Source organism: Tupaia chinensis, unplaced genomic scaffold (genome assembly GCF_000334495.1).
Source record: "Tupaia chinensis unplaced genomic scaffold, TupChi_1.0 Scaffold000001_1, whole genome shotgun sequence".
Lineage (NCBI taxonomy): Eukaryota > Metazoa > Chordata > Mammalia > Scandentia > Tupaiidae > Tupaia > Tupaia belangeri.
Window position 1 is genome coordinate 5,478,101 of NW_006159427.1, and position 23,215 is coordinate 5,501,315.

At 38.2% G+C, this 23,215-nt stretch overlaps 1 protein-coding gene across 3 annotated transcripts in view; it reads left to right on the forward strand.

Annotated features, from left to right (window-relative positions):
- RAB18 (RAB18, member RAS oncogene family) overlaps positions 1 to 20,731 on the forward strand; it is a 37,581-nt gene extending 16,850 nt beyond the window's left edge. For 2 of the 3 annotated variants that reach the window (XM_006139749.3, XM_006139750.3), the window contains exons 3-7: positions 5,999 to 6,060; positions 13,960 to 14,032; positions 15,160 to 15,278; positions 15,646 to 15,712; positions 18,788 to 20,731. In XM_006139749.3, the coding sequence (XP_006139811.1) occupies positions 5,999 to 6,060; positions 13,960 to 14,032; positions 15,160 to 15,278; positions 15,646 to 15,712; positions 18,788 to 18,963 (497 nt within the window). In that variant the 3' untranslated portion in view covers positions 18,964 to 20,731. The remainder of the gene's footprint in view (positions 1 to 5,998; positions 6,061 to 13,959; positions 14,033 to 15,159; positions 15,279 to 15,645; positions 15,713 to 18,787) is intronic. The other variant, XM_006139751.3, reaches the window with a different exon arrangement.
- Positions 20,732 to 23,215: the final 2,484 nt, after the last annotated feature.

Genomic DNA, 23,215 nt, shown 5'->3' on the forward strand with positions numbered 1-23,215 from the left:
TCCCCCCTTTTTTTTTTTTTTTTTAATTCTTTTTTTTTTTTTTTTTTTTTTTTTTTTTTTTTATGCTGTAGAGTGTGTGCATGTGTCCAGGAGAGGGAGAGGGAAGGTGGGGAGCAGGTGGCACGGAGGTGAAGGTGGCTGGATCCCACTTGGCCTACTGAGTAGTTTGAGTCCTGGACCTGGTGGCTTGAAAAAAACACTGGCATGTGTGTGTACATGCCCAAAATCCTGAAGGGAGAATTGCAGAAAAGGGGTTGAGGCATGGTCACCCTCTTCGGGAGCGATTTCTCACTTTTCCTTTCTCTCTCTCTCTCTCTATTGGAAACTAAAAAGAAAAAAAAAAAGTTAAAAAATGAGGAGGAGAGAGAGAAAAAGTACCTTCTAGTGGGGTGAGGGGTCTGGTCTCCACAGTCCTTTTTCCTCCAGTTCTCCATCTCATCAGGATCCTGGGCACTTATCTGCCCAGCATGTTTTTCAGGCCATCAAGACTGGGACTTGAGCCATGTGGGACTGGACTGTTTCCGTGCAGCACTTTAACAGGTGTGGTAGGCAGGCAGCCCACCACCATTTTTATATCTGATTTCTTTTTAATTCTTCCCCCCCCTTTTTTTTGTAGTCAGTTTAGCATAAAGGATTGCTAATTTAGTTCTCTCTCTCTCTCTTTTAGTTTGTTAGAGGGTGAGTGCACTCACTAGAGAGAGAAAGAGAGAGAGAAAGTGAGAAAGCATCCTCCCATAGTGGATGGTCACACTATAATCCCTCTTCCTCCATTTCTCCCTCCTTTCTGGATTTTGGGCCACGCCCATGTGCCTGACATGTTTTTCAAGGTGCTGGATCTGGGACTCAAACTGTGCGGCTGCCCGTGTGGGATCCAGCTGCCTTAATGACCATGCTGCTGACTGATCCTTGTTTTTTCTGAAAACCTATCTTTGGCCATTGATTTTTTTTTTTCCTCCGAAGGCCTTTCTAAACTCTATTTCATTTATCTTTACTCTGATATTTATTGTTTTTGTCTGACTAGTGTTTTACTTAGTTTGTTCTTTTTTAGTTCCTTAAACTATAAAATTAGATTGACTTAAAATTGTTCTTCTTTTATAATGTGTGCATTTTTAATTATAAATTTTCCTCAAGTTTTGCTGTTCTGTGTTTTCATTTGTGTCAAGGTAGTCTCTAATTTTCCCTGTTTTCTTCTTAGACCCCTTGGTTATTTAAAAGGTATTGCTTAGGGACCAGTAGATGGCATAATGGTTACATTGCTGGACTACCACATCATCAACCATGGTTCGATTCCCAGACCTGGTGGCTTGAAACTCAGGGCGGGTGGATGTGCCCAGAATCCTTAGAGGAGAATGTAGGAGAAGGGCCTGTGGTGTGGCCATCTCTCCTGGGGAGGTGATATCTCACTTCTGTCTCTTTGTGTCTCTCAGGCAAGTACATGTGCCCTATAGCAAAAATCTCTCTCTCTCTGGAAAAAAAAAAAAAAACGCCTCTCCCCTTGGAAAAAAAAAAAAAAAGAAAGAAAAAACAGAAAAACAGGTATTGCTTATTTTCTACATATCTGAATTTTCCTGGTTTTCTTCTGTTATTAATTTCTAGTTTCATTCCATTATGATCATAATAATAGATTATTTTAACCTTCTGAATTTAAGAAGACTTATTTATTTATTTATTTATTTTGGAGAGGTTTTTGCTACAGGGCGCGTGCGCTCGCCAGAAAGATGGAGACAGAAAGTGGGAAATCACTCCTCAGGGGGGATGGCCATGCTGCAATCCCTTCTCCTCCTTTCTCCTGTCGGGATCTTGGACATGCACACGCGCCCGGCATGAGTTTAAGCCACCTGGTCCGGGACTCAAATTACGGTCGACTACATGGGAGTCTAGTGACATAGCCATTACGCTAACTGCTGGTCCCAAGAAGACTTATTTTTTAGCCAACATGTGGCCTATCCTGGTAAAGGTTCCATGTGTACTTGAAAGAAATTTATTGTTGGCTAGAGTGTTCTGTTGGGTCTAATGATAATATATGTACTTGCTCTGTCCATGATTAAAAGTCATATATTAAAAATCTCTGACTACTGGTGGCCCATCAGTGGCAAGCAAGTAAACACAGTGCTCTGCAAGGCACTGCCACGGGGAAGGTTTTCTGTTCAAGTCCGGAAGCCTTCTTGAGTACTCCTGGCACATAGGTGCCCATCGTCCCAGGGCTGGCTGAAGGCTGGAAATCGATTGCAGCATGAAGACCTTGTTGGGGGTTTGTCTCTCTGTCATTCTCTCACTTATGGAAAAACTAAAAACATAAAATCTATTTTCGTAAGTTGTCTATTTTTTCTATCAATTCTGTCAATGGGTGCTGTTCTGTGATGTTTATATGTTCATGGTTGTTATCTGTTCTTCATGACTTGACCTTTCAGCAATATTATTTTGTCTTTTATCTCATAACAATTTTTTACTTAGTCTATCTTGTCTGATATTAGTGTAATTACTCCAGGTATTTTTTGATTACTACTTTTATGGAATATCTTTTCCTCTCCTTTCATGTTCAACCTATATATGTCTCCAGATCTAATGTGAGTCTTTTGTAAACAGCATATACAAGTCATGTGTCTCAGCAGTGGGGATACGTGCAACTGCACACCTAGGCCGAACGGTACACTCTGTTGCTCCTAGGCTGTAAACTTGTACAGCATGGGACTGCTGCACACTATAGGTTGTTGAAACACTGCGGTAAGTATTTATACATCTAAACTTAGGGGAAGTTCAGTAAACATGTTAGAAAAGATAGAAAATAGTACACTTATAGGAAGTTTCCATAAAATTGTTTTTAAGTATTGTTTTAGTGGCATCCCATACATTTGATGTTGTGTTTTTCTTTTCATTCAAAATACTTTTAAATTTTCCTTTGAGCAGTTTAATTAGATGATATCTCTTAGTTTAGTTTTCTTCATGTTCCTGTGCTTGGAATTCATTAAGCCTCTTTGGTCTGTGGGTTTATATTTTTCATCAGATTTTTAAAATTTCGGCCATTGGTTCTTCCTATACATTTTTTGTCCTCCTTTCCTTTCTTCTTTTTTTCATCAAGTTCAATTGTAGGCTACTTGACTTTGTCTCACAGATTACTGATGTTCTTTCCTTTTCTTTGAATCTCGTGTCTCTTTCCTCTTAGGTAGTTCCTATTTTTCCTATCAGCATCCACTGTCTTCTTCTGCAGTGTAGAATTTGTTTTAATCTTATCCAGTATATTTGTTGTCTCAGGCATTGTTATTTTCATCTCTAAAAGTTCAAGGTTTTTTTTTTTTTTTTTTTTTAATATCACTCATGCCTATGTAATCTTTGAATGTGTGGTATACAGTTTTAATTGTTTTTAATGTCCTTGTTTGCTAATTCTAACATTTCTGTCGGTTCTGAATTTATTTAATTTATTCTTTGACAAGGAAGGTAATTCCATTGGTATTTCTGTTGAGTTTGTATTTTCTTTGGTAAAATTCATATGCCATTTATTGCCAGTTTCAACAGCTTTATTGATTACATTACTTAGTTTTAGCTAAGATAACCTTCATAAAATTAGGCAAGTGTGCTTAACATTTTCTGCAAAGGTACTGAACTAAAGATTTTACTTAAAAAGCAGAAAAAAGGTGAGATGACAATTCTGTTATGAGCTCCTTGTCACCCATATGAAGAGGTTGAAAAGGTGGTTAGATAAAATCTGGTAAGTCAGCAAAATCTGGGAACCAGCAGTTAGTGTAATGACTATGTCGCTGGACTCCCACGTAGTCGACCGTAGTTCTCGTCCTGGACCCAGTGGCTTAAACTCACGCTGGGCACATGTGCGTGCACGTCCAAGATCCCGAAAGGAGAATGGAGGAGAAGGGATTGCGGCGTGGCCATCCCCCCTGGGGGGAGATTTCTTGCTTTCTGTCTCTGTCTGTCTCTCTCTCTGGCAAGCGCATTTTCCCTATAGCGAAAACCTCTCAAAAAAAAAAAAAAAAGAGAACCGATCATTGAAGAATTAGGCATGGTCAAGACACAGATTTAGCTTGTGAAAGCTAAAGAGCTCAGTTGCTGTATTTGAAATCCACTAGAGGAACCGAGGGAAGATGAGTAAGGACTTCCTGAGATTAGATTCAGATGTGGTGCCCTTTCAGGCTACCCATTATCTGTCTGCTTTGATAGTAGGACTGCAGTAGGCAGTGTCTCCTGTGGGTGTTATCAGTAAATTCCAGATAAAATATGTCAGAAGAATAACTAGGAAACATTGTTAGTTACTCACATGCAAATTTTTCATGTAACAGACACTAAACATACAAAAGTCAAACATACAAAAATCAAACATATGCAGAAAAACAGGAAATAATAAAAGTGTCAGGAGAGGAAAACGTAAGCATCCTGGGAGCAGTCAATTTCTTTTCTTGGGTACACTAATCAGCTGGGAGCTAAGAAAGGCCAATCTGCTCTTGAACATGCATCTGTGGTTAAGAGAAAAAAATTTCTTTAATACTCTGAAAAACTTTAAGATTTAAACTGTAGAGTATATATATGCAGGCTATCTGTCAGTGACCTTAGTTTAATACCTGCATCAAGTTAGAACCATTCCCCTCTGAATTTTCTCAGGTTTGTTTTATTTTAAAGTAGTGGTAATAATATATAGTTTCATATTGTTTGTGTAGATGGTTCCACTTTTCACATGGCATAATATTTTATCTAGACTTGGTGAATACAAGATTATTTAGTATGTGGTATTTTTTGTATGTTTGGCCGAAAAGAAATTTCATGCTTAGGCTTTCGTTGGACTACATAATCAGCACTTTCCTTTTACCAACGGGCTGCTTATCTTTCAAAGTATGGCTATCAACTCCTTTATCGCCCTAACCCAAAGTATAAAACTTAAAGAATATATATATCTTTGGCACACAGAAGAGCCTGGCATAATGCACGTTCTGAATGTGCATTTTATTACCTAATCTGTGTATGTAATAGATCACTAGAAGTCATCCAAGAATTACTGCTGTATTTCCATATTGGTGACAGGTGTTCTATTAAGCGTTTAGTGTACGAGGATGCTGTTCATCTTAGATGGGGCTGTTCTGAATTAATTGTGACAAGCTAATACGATCTTTTGAACGTTTCTTTCCAAACTTCTTGAGCTAATGTTTTCCCTCTGGCCAGTGCAGTAGACTGCACATTATTTTTGATACTTTGTAAAGACATGTGGGCAGTTACTGTTCATTTAAGCCAGATGGCATGTGTCAACTCCTTTTCCTGGAAAGGGAGAGGTGTTTTTTTGGCTGCTGTAATAAAGCCTTATGTGACTTCTTATGAAGCTCTTTTTCTCTTTACATAAACTAGTACTTACAGAAACTTTTCACAGAACTTTGGGCATACCCTTTTCACTTACGAAGATTCTTAAAGGATTGGGTGTAAATGTTTTTGTTTGCTTATTCTATTTTTGAAATTTTGTAGTAGCAAGTGATCTTTGGTTAGGTTTGTGTAAAACTAATATTTTTCAGAATGAAAACAAAGAATTTATAAGACAAGGAGTGAATGGGCCTTTTATGTTTTTATCAGCCATCCAAACTGCTTACAGTCAAGATCTGAGTTAGTGCTTGGCTGGCAGTGGACAGCACTCCAAAACATGGGGAGCCCTTGGAAGCCGGCACAACCAGCCAGCCATAGTTGTCTCTGTGTTAGTACCATAGTTCTAACTCTTGGTTTTTACTATGCGTAGGAAAATCATCACCTTAAGTTGAATTTTAGTTTCCTTTTGGGAAGAAGTACAGGTAGGTGAATATTTGAATATGTGAATTCTATGAATGTTTGATTATCATTTCTCTTGATTAAATCCTAAACTGCTGAACTGACTTATTTTATCTTCTCATCTAGAACTTTAAGAATTTGGGGTACAAATTTAATAAAGTGGCTTTTCCATTTTCTGCTTTTTTTGGTAGTGAATTTTAAAAGTATATTTTACTAGGAGACTTATCAAAATTTTCATTTCTTCAAGGTGTTGACTTTAAGGTGAAAACAATTTCAGTGGATGGAAATAAGGCTAAACTTGCAATATGGGTAAGTGTTTTCTAAATTTTTTGTTGTTGTTATTGAGATATTTTTGCTATAGGATGAGTGTGCTTGCCAGAGAGACAGAGACAGACAGACAGAAAGCGAGAGATCACCCACCCAGGGGAGATGGCCATGCTGCAGTCCCTTCTCTATTCTCCTTCTGGGATTTTGGGCACGCACGCACATGTACCCTGCGTGAGTTTCAAGTCGCCAGGTCCGGGACTCGAACCATGGTTGACCACATGGGAGTCCACTATGTGACCTACTGGCTCCTGAAATGTACTTTTTATACATACTAAACTTAAACTTTTTAGGGAAGCGGAAGTGATGTGTGTCATGTTCTAGAGGTGGATAAATCATTAGTATTGAATGACTTTTTGGAGCTTTGGTGTTAATTAAAGGATAAACAATAAATAGTTACATATTGGAACTGGGATTGTGAAGAGTCTTTGCATTATTATAAATCTTAAATGTATAATCCCTTCAAAATATTTCAAACTAGAACAGAGTACTAAAAAAGAAATCTCATCTGCCAGAAAGAATCATTGTTACTTATTTCTTTAAAACCTTAAAAAGATAGTTTAAACTAAACTAATACTGAAGGCAGTTGTTGAGGGGAAGGAGAATGAAGTGATACATAGAAAAAATGATTTCCCCTATTTGTTAGTATATTTATAAAATTTGAATTAGCCAACTTCAGATTTATTTTTTAATACCTCCTCTTTCCTTAATGACTCTTAATTTCTTTGTAAATCCAACCATTCTGATTCTAATTGCTCTGCTAACTAACCTTCTTTGTGTTAGTGCTGAACAATGTAACATTAACTGTCAAAAACATCCAAGATGCTTAGTGCCTGTCCTTTTGTTCTCCTTTTCTCCTACCTGTTTGCTACCCACCTACCTACCTGTTCATTGCTGTCTGTCTAAATATGATTGCTAATACAAGCATTTTACATATATTTATAAAAATGTACTTGTTAATATATTAGTTTCCACATATATATCTTAACTTACATATATATGATTATAAAATATATACACATACATACACATGTTCATTACATGGTAAATAATATCAGAACTGATCACCAATCATTAAATCAAGGCATACTTCTTTATGGCAGTTACATGGAGAATACTGTCTGTACATCAATCACAGATTGCAGTAGCAAGTGTTTGTGTGTTATATGGTGTTATTCATCTTTCTAGTGTTCTCTGGGGCATGGTGGCAAAAATGACTGGAGTCCAAAGGATTGCAGCATTAAGTCCATCTCTCTCTGTCTCTGTCTCTAGTGTTCTCTGAGTGGCATGTTATTTCCAACACAAATTTTATCCCAAAATAATAAATAGCGATATAATCATGCATAATGTTTTTACATTAATTTTGTTATACAGTGCTTTAAATGATTTTTTTTTTTTTTTTTGCTATTTGCTTCTCTCTCCCAAATATATTTACTGTCAATCAGAATAGTAATGTCAAACAAGACAATTTGGACTAAATCATAGTAAAACGTTGTGAACAATTTAAAAATATTGGCTTCTTTCTATCTGTACTGAAGTGAGGGTCTGATCTTTCATACATACTTTACATGGTTGATTTATCACCTCTTTCTGCCCTTGCTGCCGCTTCATGAAATGTACGTGTTAGAGTAGGATCTGAGGCTGGACACTTGCAGTGAATTTTTTTTCTCATACAAGAGGATTTGTTTTAAATTGACTCTCTTGTTCTAGTGTAATAGAAAGCCTGGCAGGTATTTTTTTTTTTTTAATTTTATTATGCTAGAGTGAGTGTGTGCAAAAGAGAGAGTGAGGATGCACATGTGAGCCCTCAGCAGTGGGACCTGGTCACCCTGTAATCCCTTGTTCTCCATTCATCCATCCTCATCAGGCTCCTGGGCAGTTGTGCATGCATGCCCAGAGTGATTTGCACTCCCGGGGACTCCAACCACAGTCAGCCATGTGGGATCCAGCCCCTTCCACCCCAGCTCTGCTAAGGGCTGGCCCTGAAGAGACATCTTTAATCTTCACTGTAGGCTTATAAATATTTTTAGAAGATGAGCAACTTCCCCATGACTATAAGAGTAATGTAGGCTCATTGTGAAAAGAATAATTGAGACAATACAAAGTGAGTTGAGATGAAAGTTTATCTTTAACCACTGTATATGTTTTAGTAAACGTCCTTTAAAATATCTAGACACATGTATACTTACTGTTAATGTATGTATAGCTGTATTTAAAAAAATTGAGGGACCAGCAGTTAACGTAATGGCTATGTTGCTGGACTCCCACGTAGTTGACCGCAGTTCGAGTCCCGGACCCGGTGGCTTAAACTCACGCGGGGCGCTTGTGTGTGCGTGCCCAAGATCCCAAGAGGAGAATGGAGGAGAAGGGATTGTGGTGTGGCCATCCCCCCTGGGGGATGATTTCTCGCTTTCTGTCTCTGTCTCTCTCTGGTGAGCGCACATGCCCTATAGCAAAAACCTCTCCAAAAAAAAAAAAAATTGAGATTACATCTTACTTTTTTTCAAGCTGTTTATCCTCTCCCCCAACACCATCACACAATGTGTACATTTTTCTGTGTCAGTAAATATAGAGATATATACATCAGTTTAAATGGCTGCCTGGTCTTCTTTTCATAACTACACTTTAATCAATCCCCAGTATAAGATATTTAAATTGTTACTAGTTTCCTACAAAGAAAAGCAGTGTACTAATTCTGAATTATACTGCTCTAATTGCTTTAGCATGCATAACTAGAAGCAGAAATAATGACATAAAGAATGCAAGGATTTAATAGTGATACTCACCAAAAAACTTAATTTTTCATTTTATAGTTCCATCATTATATTTCTATATTCACTCTGTCCCACGTTAATCTGAACTGTCTTGCTAATTGTCACTTTTACCTCTCTGAGTAATAATTTTATATATATATATGTGTGTGTGTGTGTGTGTGTGTGTATACGTTTTACAAAGATGTCATTACACTTACCACATATATGTATTTTGAAAAGAAGCACAAACAAAAACCTAACATCTGGCTATTTAAGCAATTTAGTTTTTTTTTTTTTTAGATTTTTGCTGTAGGGCAGGTGTACTTGACAGAGCGACAGAAAGTGAGACATCACCCCCCCCCCCGCCCCGGGGGATGGCCACACCACATTCCCTTCTCCTCCATTCTCCTCTCATGATTTTGGGCACACGTACTCATGTACTGGAGTGTTTTAAGTTGCTGGGTCCGGTACTCAAGCCATGGTCGACTACGTGGGAGTACAGCAACATAACCATTACACCATCTGCTGATCCTGAGCATATAAGTTTTACAATTATAAATCTATGGCACAAGTTTTCCCCCAAACTCATCACACCTATTTAAACATTTTTGCATTAATCTAAAAATGTCAATAGTTTAAACTTCTGGCCAAATTAAATGTTCACATGTAAAATATCAAGGTCACATATGATATTTCAACATTTTTGCTATTGTCTTTATTTTTAAAACATTGGGCTTCATGGATATTTTAACTGGAATTGCAGTTCTGATTTTTGTTGTGTTTCATAAAGAGAGTTTTTGAAGTTGATCTCACTGAAGACCAGAGATAATAAATTTCATATTCATTTGCTTTCTGCTAGCTATGGAAATAAACTTATTAAAGTTATGGATACAGTTTATCATGCAGATAGAATGACTTTTTCTCTCTCATAACAAAAAGTCTTGAGACTGAAATATTTCATGCTTGGTTTTTGACTCAAATTGTTTGAGAGTGGAACAGTATTCCATGTATGGACAAATAGCTAATAATGTTAAGTTTCCAAAGTCTCTATTTCAAAATAATGCCTTTTCTTTCTTTTTCCCTTTTTCTAAAATAAAAGAGATAGGGCTGAAAGTTAGTTAAGTGCCTAATGTGATGGAGTTCCAAAATCTGTAATACTGAGTACTTATATTGAACACTTTGAATGCAGCCAATTTATCCTTTGCGTATAAGTGAATAGCTAGGATATGTCTCTCATAATGTTTTGCCTTTTTAAAGTGTGAATTTTTACTTGGTTTTTATGAGTCACATTTTCTGGTATTTCTGTTCCATGACCATATGAACATTTTCAGTTTCTTTCTTTCTTTTAAACAACTGATAATCAGTTTATTCAAATGGTTGCCTTAAGCATCTTCAGTGGTGACTTCAGCCTCAACTCCTGGTTCATACTGATGGAAGTAATCTACTTAACAATCTCAGAAGGTCTCTGCAAATCAATGAGTCACTTGTGAATTCTCATCTGAAAATGATCCCATCTCAGACCCTGTACCACAAAGTGTTTTTCTTGTAGTGATTCTTGGCAGGCATCTGAGCCGTTCTGTTCACTCTGAGGTCCTTTTCCTTTGCACCTCTGACCAAGTCAGCATGTATGTTCTCCAGGGACTTCACACCGCGGCTGGTCAGCGTAATTCTCATTCAGTGAATGGGCACCTCTGGTTTCACGGGCATTTTCCCGGTAACTTTAAAAGCCGTGGCTGAGGTGCAGCTTCCTGACCTACTTGTTCCTCAGTGACAGTGAACAGTGGTGAGTCAGGAGTAGGAGCCGCTGACTAGAGCTCGTAGCACCTATGTCCACGTCTTCCTCAAAAAGCCACTTTTTAGCTTATTGATATACATTGCCACTTTCTTTCATTTTTTTTCCCCTTAACAGAGATTTGTGCTATAGGGCACATGTGCTTGTCAGAGAGACAGAAAAGAGGAAATCACCCCTAAGGTGTATGGCCATGTTGCAGTCCTTTCTTTTGGGATTTTGGGTGTGCATGTGTGAATTTCAAGCTGCCAAGTCTAGGACCTGAACTGCAGTCCTCCATGTGGGAGTCCAGCAATGTAACTATTATGCTAGCAGCTGCTGGCCTGGCCCACTTACTTTCTAAAAGTAGTGTTTTTGTTAAACATGGAAGTTAGGTCATCATGGCTTCCAGTTGATTACTTTTTCTGCAAACTCGAGTCTTGATCACTTGATCATAGTCATCAAAAAAGACTACTTGGCATTTATGTAATAGTTTATTAATAATTATTGAATTATAATGTTAACATATATCATGTTATCAAAATTATAATCTGCTTTAGATAGGAAGTTCATTTTGCTTCATGTAATTTTTTAAAATTAAGAATTACTTATTTAATTTTATTTATCATCATTATTATTTTTTTTGGAGAAGTTTTTGCTATAGGGCACGTGCTCTTGCAAGAGGGACAGAGAGAGACAGGGAGACAGAAAGCGAGAAATCACCCACGCCGTAGTCCCTTCTGATCCATTCTCCTCTCAGGATCTTGGGTAACGCATGCACATGCGCCGGCATGAGTTTAAGCTACTGGGCCCGGGACTTGAACCACGGTCAACTAGATGGGAGTCCAGCAACATAGCCATTACGCTAACTGCTGATGCCTATCATTATTATCTTTTAATCTGATACATACACTCGCCAAAGAGAGACAGACTGAGAGAAAGAAAATGAGAAAGCAGACTGCCAGGTCCAGGACTTGAACTGTGGTCAGCCATGTGGGAATCCAGAATTCCAACTGCCATGCCACCTGCTGGCCCCCACTTTATGTAAATTTTAATTTATATTGCTCTTGAAAAGTTGAGTAAATAGGCAAATTGAATAATTTTAATTATCAGGCATGTTTTAGTTTGACTTAGAATTTTTGAAAGGAAAGAAATAATTTTTTAATCCCTTAAATTTGTCTGTTTGGAAAGCTTAATTTTAAATCTGTTATTTCTTAAACATGGCATGGGTGGGAGTTAGTTTCTGTAGTGATGAGAATTCAGAGCTGTAACATTTGGCCTTTATGTAAGTGAATCTGTGGAAGAATAGTGAGTGTTTAAAGTGGTTTACATTGAAAGTTATTTTTCTGTTCTTCTGGGGCTATAAATTACCTCAAATACTCTCCATTGTCTTAAAACATTCTCTACTCTGGCCATGCCAAGAAAGTAGGTATTGCTGGAACCCCTCATTGCTGGTTTCAAATTCTTTTCCAGTCTTGTAAACCTCTTAGAGCCTATTAACACTTTTTCTTCTTATCCTGTATCAGAACTCCCATTTACAACAGTGGTGCTGGAAACTAAACTAAGGATTGATAAATGTCTTTTCTTTTCTTTCTTTCTTTCTTTTTTTTTTTTTTTTTGAGAAGTTTTTTTTTAAATTTAAGTTAATTTATTTATTCATTTATTTAAATTTGACAAGACAGACACACACACAGAGAGAGAAGGAAAGTGAGAAAGCAAGCCACTAGGTCGAGAACTCAAACCTTGGTCAGCCACATGATAGTGTCCAGCAGCTTAACCGCCACACCACCTGCTGGTCTCTGTGGAGAGGTTTTTGCTATAGGGCATGCGCACTCGCCAGAAAGACAGAGACAGAGAGACAGAAAGCAAGAAATCACCCCCCCCCCCAGGGGGGATGGCCACGCCACAATCCCTTTTCCACCATTCTCCTCTTGGGATCTTGGGCACACATGCACACGCACCCAGCATGAGTTTAAGCCACCGGATCCGGGACTCAAACCACAGTCGACTACATGGGAGTCCACCGACATAACCATTATGCTAACTGCTGGTCCCTCTTTACTTTTCTTTAGGCTACTTTACATCAATGCACTGTAAACTTTTTCTCATAGGACAAGATAGTTAAATATTTAGTCTAGCCCTTCCATAGGCCATAACAGCAGTACTTCAGCAAATGGCCCTGTCTGTGTTTCAATAAAACTTTATTTAATAAAACCTTATATAATATAACTGGGGGCAGGCCAAGGCAGTCAGTTTGCCAACTGCAGCTTTGTATAATCTTAGGTCCCGTGAAACCACAGTCCAGGGATGGTGGGAAAAAGATAGCGAGAAAGAAGCAGGCCCAGAAATAGAAGCTGGTTAGATTAGTTCACTCTGTTTTTGTTTTTCTCTAGCAAATTCTGAACAACTACCCTATTGACCAGAATTGCTCTGGCCACTGGGGTTAAACTAGTGATGAAATAACTGAGATCCTTATCCTCGTGAGGTTCACATGTACTGAATGTATATCTTTTTATTTTTTTTTAGAGGTTTTTGCTATAGGGCACGTGTGCTCGCCAGACAGACAGAGACAGAGAGACAGCGAGAAATCACCCCCCAGGGGGGGATGGCCATGCTGCAATCTCTTCTCCTCCATTCTCCTCTCGGGATCTTGGGCACACACGGACACGTGCCTGTCGTGAGTTTTAAGCCACCGGGTCCAGGACACGAACTGCGGTCGACTATGTGGGAGTCCAGCGACATAGCCGTTACGCTAACTGCTGGTCCCCCGAGTGTATATCTTTTGTTGTTTATTAACCTTTACAAGAATCAGAAACAACATGTAGCAAGAGGTGGTTTGACTTACATGTTTTTCTAAAAGAAGACACATAGAGAACTTACTTAAATGAGCCCAATGTAAAAATTTCTTACCGAAAATAAGACACTCATGTAAATTCTCTTTAAAAATCAGTGGTTCTGAGCCTTGGTTCTACATTAGAAGCATATAGGAAGATTTCCGTCATTATGCTAGACCAATTAAATCAGAATATTTGGGGGTTGGCTACAAAGATTCCCAGTGTCATTGTGCAGCCAGAGTTGAGAACCATGGCTTTCCATGAATGAATTTCATGCGTGATAGAGAACTTAAATCCAAAATGGTAGAAAACTTTACTTAGTTGTGTGTTTCTTAGTTGTGTCAGTGTTTATTTCTTTAACACTTAATAGTGAGAGAATACATCTTATTTAAATTATAGGTTTTTAATGAGTTTGTGTGTTGATATTATTTTTAATAATTCTCTTTGACTTTTTGTTCATAAATTAGTTATTAAAGATCTATTTTTATGTATTTTGTTTTACTGAATTATAATTGATTACCACTTTTAGGATACTGCTGGTCAAGAGAGGTTTAGAACCTTAACTCCCAGCTATTACAGAGGTGCACAGGGTGTTATATTAGGTAAGTTTTCCCTTACTACACTGTTTAAAATATTACTGTGTATTGGAATTTCTTATTATCTTAGTTTGTAAAGGTCAGTTTCTGTTTTTGTTTGTCTTTAGGGCTACTTTTATGTACACTGAAGTTATATTTTATATAGTAGTAATGAATATTAAAACTTTAAGATTTATTTTATAGCCTTTTATCAATTAAAAAATACAGACAAAACTAATTTCTTTGGCTTAAAAGTACATGTTGATGAGGACATAGCAGAGGATTAATCCAGATATTTGTTCTGCTTTGGAATATTTCCAGAAATTGGTCTTTAGGTATCAGCATTTTATATGCTGTAGTTTGTAAAGGGAGAATATTTGTTGCCTAGCAGGATTTGTTTTATCAGTCTTAAAAATAGCACAAAACACTTAACAGTTTGGATTTATAATCAAACTAAATTTAAAAACCAAATCGAATTCTCAGTATGATTTGTTGAAAAGTGTTCTTAATATTTCAGGGAAACTGTTTAAAATAAGCACTGATTAATTGCAGGAAGAATTTCCTTTGTTATGTAATGATTTGATAGGACGTATTTTGGTTCAGCCTCTCCTTCAGTTAATAAGCCCATCACTGCACTGCAGGAGGAGGTATGAGATCACAGTGGTAAGAGGGGAAGGCCATCAGAATCACAGCCCACTGTATTATGATTTCTTTAAGTTGTAAATTCTGTTGCTTCAAGGAAAAAAATTAACAGGGTCATAGATGTTTTAAGTACATATGAAATTTTTTTGATATTTTGCCATAGATTTGAATATAAACACTCTGATTTTTGGACATGCTTCTTTTATAATTGTGAATAGGAACAGCTGCTGTTTTGCTTTAATTGATTTTCAGTTATAACACAAGATGTAATTTCATTTCTATCACAGTATGTGCTAATAAGATTGAAATGTGCGTGCATGTGTGGTTTTTTTTTAAACACTTGTTTCTTCCATCTGGATCAGTAGACACTCATTTTTAAGCATTAAAGGCTTAACAAAAACCAGACTTGCCTATATAGTAATTTTAGCTCCAAGCTACATATTAGAAAGATAATGTCATTGCTTCTTATTTTTAGTACATATTTAATAAATGACTCTTTCCTTTTATTTTAGTTTATGATGTCACAAGAAGAGACACCTTTGTTAAACTGGATAATTGGCTAACTGAATTGGAAACATACTGTACGAGAAATGACATAGTAAACATGTTAGTTGGAAATAAAATTGATAAGGTAGGATGGCAGTCACTTGGCGTTTTGGTTGTATATTTTAGTAGCTTTTTTTTACTCTTTTTTTTTTTTTAATAAGGTTTTTGGCATAGGGCATGTATGCTTGTAGGAGAGAGATAAAGAGAAGGGAAGTAAGGAATCACCCCCTAGTGGGGATGGCTATTCAGCAATCCCTTCTCCTCTCTTCTCCTGTTGGAATTTTGGACCCCCCCCCTCCCACACACACACACACACATGCCTGGCATGATTTTCAAACTACCATGTCCAGGACTTGAACCGCAGTTGACCATGTGGGAGTCCAGTGCTTTAACTACCATGCCACTTATTGGCCCCTTGGTAGCTTTTTTTAATCATTGTGTTTTTCTTTTAGGAAAATCGTGAGGTTGATAGAAATGAAGGCCTGAAATTTGCACGAAAGCATTCCATGTTATTCATAGGTAGGTGTGTGAATAAATAGCCGTGCTTTTGTTATTAATGAAGAATTTTAAAATGGAATTTTGGCTAAATTTATTTATTTATTTTTTGGTGAACCATCATATATATTTACTCAGTTACTAGTCACTTTCCACTACAAAATATAACTATAAGGTTCTTTTTCTTGCCGTAAAAATACATGAGAGTCAACTTATGTAAATTCATGTGGAACAGTCACATTGTTCCTCCGAGAACATGATGGATTGAGTGACACTCGGGTCCCAGTGCTAAAGTTGCGCCTTGCTGATCCACATGCTGGCAGTGTTAGCACCACCTGAGAGCTTGCTAGAAACGCTTCATCTGAGGCCCTAGCCCAAACTCTTAGAATCTGTGCTTTAACATGATCTTCATATGGGTTGTGCGCACATTGACGTTTGAGAAGTGGGAGAACAGGAATGGCAAAGGACAGCGTGAACCTGATTGGACCCGCTGTTTGTATTGGAACACAGCCATGCCCGTTCATTTACATATCGTCTGTGGCTGCTTTTGTGGTAGTGACCGAGTTCAGTACTTACAAAAGAGGCCACGTGGCCTACAAAGTCTGGTCCTATATGGAAAAGTTCGCCAACCCTTGTCTAGAAAAGTGAACTAGCTATATCAGAATCACCGGGAGAACTGGTTTTTTTTTTTTTGCCATAGGACACATGCACTCATTGGAGAAAAACAGACAGTGAGAGAGAAAATGAGAAATCACCCCCTGAGGGGGTGGCCACTCCCCCAGTCCATTTTCATCAGGATTTTGGCCTTGTGGGAATCCAGCACCTCACCCATCATGCCACCTGCTGGTCCCTCACCTGGGAACCTTTTAAAAAAGGTACCTTTGCCATATCATTGGTCTGAAAGGCAGTTTATTAAAAATACCCTAATTGATTCTGATGTGAATGAAGCCGCTTTAGGAATTACTGTTAAGTTCTGCCATGGTTTTAGAACCCACTAAGAATCTATCTGCAAATGGAAAAGGGAGACCGTCCGGAGTAGACAGAAACTGGGTGGACTAGAGATTTTCAGAAAGAAATGGAGCACTAATTTTACTGCCTACTTGCTGTCTGTCCCTCATTTCCAAACATTTCCTCAGTGTTTATTGAACATAGAGGGTAACAGGAAACAAAACAGACCCTTACCTCGTGGAGCTTACATTTAAGTAGGGGAAACAGGCTTTCATAGGTAATTAATGCTGTGAAGGAACTAGCATGTTGTAAGCAGAGGGAGAATGACGGGGGGGAGGGTAGGAGAAGTTCTTTGAGGTGATACTGTTTTGAGCAGAGTTCCAGCACATGGGAATCTGGAAGGAGATCATCTTGGGCTTCTCAGGGAGAAGGAGCAGCAAATGTTTCTGCAGGTAGGAACCAGCTTAGTGTGTTCAGGGAACAGGAAGGAAAGCCCGTGGCCTGGAGCAGAGTGTGTGTTGGGGAAAAGGCTGATGGTGTTGGGAGATGAGATGGAAAAGGTCACATGGGACCTCATAAGATACAGAAAAGACATGGGATTTCTTCCAACGGAGGGGGGGGGAGGCAGGGGAGTAGTAATGTGTTCTGAAACTCTAAAAACAGCCATTTGTGTAGAAAATGGACTATGAGAACAGAAGCAGACTAGCTCTTCTCTTGCAGCCGTCCAGATGGACGAGGCTGGGGCTTTGACTGCGTAGTAAGAGTGGGAGGTGGAAGTTGGCAGTGTGGGAGATAATTTGAAGGTAAAGCTGTCAAGATATGTGGATAGATTGGGTGTGGAGGATCAGGAGAGAGAATAATCAAAGACAACTCCAGGATGACAGCAAGAGCAACTCAAGGATTATGGTGCTATAAATTGGACGTGGAAGACTGAGATGAAAGCAGGCTTGAGATAGGGGATTGGAGAATCATGCATTTTTCTTGGATGTAAGAATGAGACTTTTTTTTTTTAAGAGAGATTTTTGCTGTATGGCATGTGCACTCCTTGGAGAGACAGAGACAGAAAGTGAGAAATCATCCCCCAGGAGAGATGGACACGCTGCAGTCTTTCTCCTGCATTCTCTTCTTGGTGTTTTGGCATGCACCCACATGCATCCAGCATGAATTTTGAGCTTTCGTTTTAGGACTCGAACTGTGGTCAGTCATGTGGGAGTTCAGTGACATAACTGTGTGCTATCTGCTGGTCCTAAGAATGAGACTTTTTCAGATAACCAGTGGGCATTCTAGTCATGGCACTTAGGATGGCACTTAAGGGCCTAGGATTGGTGTAGTCACTTCAGAAAGTAATGTGGATAGAAAAGGGCTGATGAGTGAATCTTGGATACTTCAGCAGTTAGAGGAGGTTGGCAGGAAGAGGAACACCAGCAAATGGGGCTGTTCTAGGAACTAGAGACGAGGGTGACTTCAGGTAACAGTGTTGTATTCAGGCAGAGTGAAAGGTGCACGTGTAGGTAGGTCAGTGAGTTTATTAGCGAGATGATCAGATAGTTCTTGCCAGATTGCTTCCATTTTTGTTCATATAAAGCTAGTTTATGAGCTGAGACAGAGGAGTTTTGAGAAGAATAAGTCATTGCAGGCAGTGAGTGAGAAAAGTCACCACTAGAAAAATTAGCTTAGGAAGCAGTACTGAGTATCCAGTTGAATTTCATGAGCATATGGGACACTGTTCCTGGTCATGTGCATTTTATCCAGCCATGTGTAATTTTGTGGTTGTGGGCACAGGGTAATCAGATTGTTTAACATGGAGAATGAATTTTCTCATTTTAAAATGAAACTAATACCTGCTTTGGGCTAGTTTGAAGAATTTGCTAGAAACTTAAGGAAAAAGCTATAACATCATGTTTGAGTAGGGCTTTACAAATTACAATTCTGTCATGAAATCCTGGGCTTATATACACTAATATTTTTTATGGATAGAATTTAAATAGCTCAATTTTGAGAGTTGGGGTAAATTTAGTAATAATTAAAGTTGTGAGTAGAAATTGCTTTGTTGGCTTTGATATGTTGCAGGCTAATATTTATAGTTTCCCAGAAAACCATGGGAATCTGGCCAGAAAGGAACATGCTATGACTTTTTTCCTTGAATTTCAGAGGCAAGTGCAAAAACCTGTGACGGTGTACAGTGTGCCTTTGAGGAACTCGTTGAAAAGATCATTCAGACACCTGGACTGTGGGAAAGTGAAAACCAGAATAAAGGAGTCAAACTGTCACATAGGGAAGAAGGCCATGGAGGAGGAGCCTGTGGGGGTTACTGTTCTGTGTTATAGACTCTCGGATATCCCATCTCTTTCAGACTTGATCAGATAGTGACATCTTTCTGTATATAAACTCTCTAACTGCTATTTTAGGGACCTCGCAGTTTGCACACAATTGTTTTGTATCATGGCAGTAAATATTTGCAAGAAATCCCACTCATCGGCTTTCCCAGGTAAAATGTTATGGTAAGCATGCAGTCTGCAGGTTTTTATGTAACATAAAATAGGTGTACCTGTATAAGTACATTTGATTTTATGATTTACATTTATCATGTAATTTTTAAAAATCCATCTATCTAGTATATGTTGATACAAGATCTGCTTTCAGTCTCCTTTTTGCATAAATGCTTCTATCAATTACTAAATTACTTAATATGTAAAACTCCTAGGACCATGAGGAGGAAAACTGATATCAAACCTGGCAAATTTCTTTTTAGAAATAACAAGGAGCATGATTCCACAGCTTTTCTAGGATTTTAAGATTCTTTTTTAGTACTAAGCAAAATTCTCATTACAGAACATAGCCCAGGCCAATTTATAATTAAATCTCTTTGTTCTCGTGATGCTTCTAAAATAGCATTGATACATTAAAGAAGTTTGGTATTTTTAATTTACCACCACAATTAGTTCAGTTGTTTAACTGGGAGTTCTAATCCTGTGATATGTACATTGGATTCATAAGCTTTTGTGTAGCCTGTTTCGTTATGTGATGCTTGGTAGAATGCTAGTAGGGTTTTCCCATTTTGGTTTCAGAAGGACTTGAGTAGTGTGTTTATTGTAACTCTTCTAGTACTCACCACTTTGAAAAACAACCTCTCTTTTCATAAATACTGGTAGTGTTTATTCAGGTATGTCCATTGTAGCTTGTATAATGTTTATGAATATCTGTATCTTATGGCTTCCAGAAATGGCTAGTTGATATTCAGAAACCTTTTTCTGTGTTTTAAGGGGCGGGGAAAAACACTAAATGACAATTTGGGAAAGGCATATTGCTTTCAGATTCTGATATGTGTGGTAAAATACTGTTGCAATGAAAATCTTGATACTTCACTGAAACAAGTAATTAAAAGTTTATCAGAACCAGTGTACAGACTAATAAATCTTTTCCACAGTATTCAGTTTTCTAACCTCTATTGTATGTTGAATATTTTTTCACTTGTATATTATTTCATTTACATTGATCTCTGTTATTTCAGGCTCCCAAATAAGTAATTGGTCCTGATGGGCCACTGTAATACACTCAGTAAAATTCTGATCTTAATCTCTGGGCAGTTCTCATATACAATTATAAATGTGTATAGAGTGACCTTCGCAATATATGTATGAATGATTTACTTCAAGTTAGGTTTTTTCTGAAATGTGTATCTTCACATTTGAAAACCTCATATCTACTTGATTTACACTTGTTAATCCTCATTACATGTGATTAAAGGTTTTATACATTCTGTATGTTTTTACTAAATATGAACCATTTCCTACTTAATGTTGAGAAAGGTAGCTAACACGTGTACTTATGATTTGTTCATGTTACATTAAACTTCAGATATGTGTATTTATGTAGAGTGTATTGACAAGACTGTTTATTGCTTTTTGGTCATCGAGCTACATAGTAACCATTCTGTGCATTGGATTGTCCTGATGTGGTCACTTGAATTTGGTCACTTTGAACTCGAATCCACAAGGGTCACTTGAATATAACTTTTAAAAGTTGATTTTGTTTGATAGATTTATATTGTAACCTTTTATAGTTTTTGAATAAATGTAGCCTGCTTTCCCTAGATGCATTTGTGGAGGAAGTATTATACCTTTGCTGTTATTGCTCTCATCAGCTGAGGAATATACCATTGTTCAACTTCTGTTACATTATGCTCTGGCTTTCATTTTACTATTTGGTTGCAAGCCAAATGTTTTATAACCTTTCATAAGTGAGATGTCATAAGTGAGATAGTTATAATATCTAAAATCAAGCACTTACATACCTGAAGCTTCTATAAATTCTGAATGATTTTAAGTAGACTAAAAGGGCCTTTTGCAGGTGGCAGAAATGAGAACAATTAAAAAATACAGTATTTTGAGTTCCAGGAATTCCAGCATAGATAGACCTGAACAAACAACTACCAACTTATGAATAATAGTTGCATTTAGTAAATGTTTTCTTGTTGCCAGGAGCCATTCTGACTGTTCAGTTATCTCATTAAACCTCATAGCAGCGGGGAACCAGCAGTTAGCGTAATGGCTTGTGTCGCTGGACTCCCATGTAGTTGACCGCGGTTCACGTCCTGGACCCGGTGGCTTAAACTCACACCAGGTGCGTGTGTGTGTGCCCAAGATCCCGAGAGGAGAATGGAGGAGAAGGGATTGTGGCGTGACCATCCCCCCTGGGAGGTGATTTCTCGCTTTCTGTCTCTGTATCTCTCTCTGTCTGTCTGGCGAGTGCACGTGCCCTATAGCAAAAATCTCTCAAAAAAAACCCAAAACCAAAAACAAACAAACTCACAGCAGCAGTAAGGTTGGTACTGCCACTATGCTCATTTTGAAGGCGAGGATAGGAGGCCAGCTGTGTTGGCGCCGTCCACGATGCTGAGGCCTCATGGGAAGGTCCTGTGTTCACCTACCGAGGTCTCCCTGTTTGTGTTCGGTGCATACATACTTGCCCGCAAATCTGGTGGGCTAAGGCTGGGGGTGATCATGGCTGAAGTGCCTGCCCTTCTCATGGAATCAATAAACAATAAAAAAGATGAAGATAATGGAACATAGGTATGTTTGGTGACATACCAAAGATGATACAGCTGATCAGTGAACTGGCTGGAGTCCAGCCAGGGCAGTTTTGAGTCCTGAGTCTTTACTCTTAACCATTGCTCCCTATACTCTGGCTCGGTACTAGCTTTTTATTTAAAAAGCTGAGGTAAAGGACTCCCTGTATTTCTTTTCTCATTCTCTTTTGTTTTATGTATAGAAATATTTCAGAGTTATTTGTTACCGGATAAATCCCCTTGATATAAACCTGCCCTCTAAGTGATTTGACTTAAAAATGAAGGTAGTCTCAGGTGGCGTGGTGGTTAAGGCACTGGACTCTCACATGACTGACCACAGTTTGAGTCCTGGACCGGGCAGCTAGCTTTCGCACTTTCCCTCTCTCTGGTCAAATAAAAAAAAAAAAAAGAAAAAAAAACAGAAATACAAATAAAATTAAGTAAATTTTTAAAAATTGAGGTGGCGGAGTAGTAGGTCTTTTTCATTCTTTTATCTTCCCAGAGTGAAATGAAAATCTTACTTAGAAAAGGCACAAAGATAGGGGACTTACGGTACTTCGTAGATGAAAAAAAATTTAGGTTGGACAGTCTTTTGTACAAAATCAGTATCTGGGGAATAGTTTTAAGCACTTAGTTGCTAATCTACAAACACACTTGATGTTGATACTCTAATTGAGTGCAGTAGAATTAGACCCGATTCATTGTATTAATAGTTTGCTTACTCAAGAAATATACATGATTGTTTACTAAATATAGCTCATAAGAGAATCATTTGTACACTAGTACTTATTCTACCTGTGGGATGGCACAGACTTACTTCAGATCCATGCTATCTTTAAGAACAGTTTAGTGTGTATTTTTTCTTTTTTAAGGTCTTTGCCATAGGGTGTGTACACTCACAAGAGAGCTACAGAGAGAGAGTGAGAGGAGAAGTGAGAAATCACCCCCTAGGGAGGATGGCCACACTGCAATCCCTGTTCCATTTTCTTCATGGGATTTTGGGCATTCACACACACACACCCAGCAAGATTTTCAAGTTGCCAGGTCTGGGACTTGAACCATGGTTGGCCATATGAGATTCCAGTGCCTTAACTAATACGCTACCCGCTGGTCCCAGTGTCTTGTTTTTCTAACTGTAAATTTTTCCAGTGAACTGGGTTGACAGTCCTTTAGATATTATAAGTTAGTGACCTCCATATTCAAGCATTATGTTTTTTTTTTTTTAAAGAGGTGTTTTGCTATAGGGCGTGTGTACTCATTGGAGAGACAAAGACAGAAAGTGAGAACTCATCCCCCAGAGCGATAGCCATGCCACAATCCCTTCTCCATTCTCTAGGGATTCTGGGCACACATGTACACACGCCCGGTGTGAGCTTCAACCATGGTCGACCACGTGGGAGTCCAGTGACACAACCATTATGCCATCAGCTTGTCCCTGCTTCTATATCTTGAAATAAATTTTTCTTCAGTAATACCAAGGATGTTTTTTGTCTTTCATGTGCTTTCCTTAG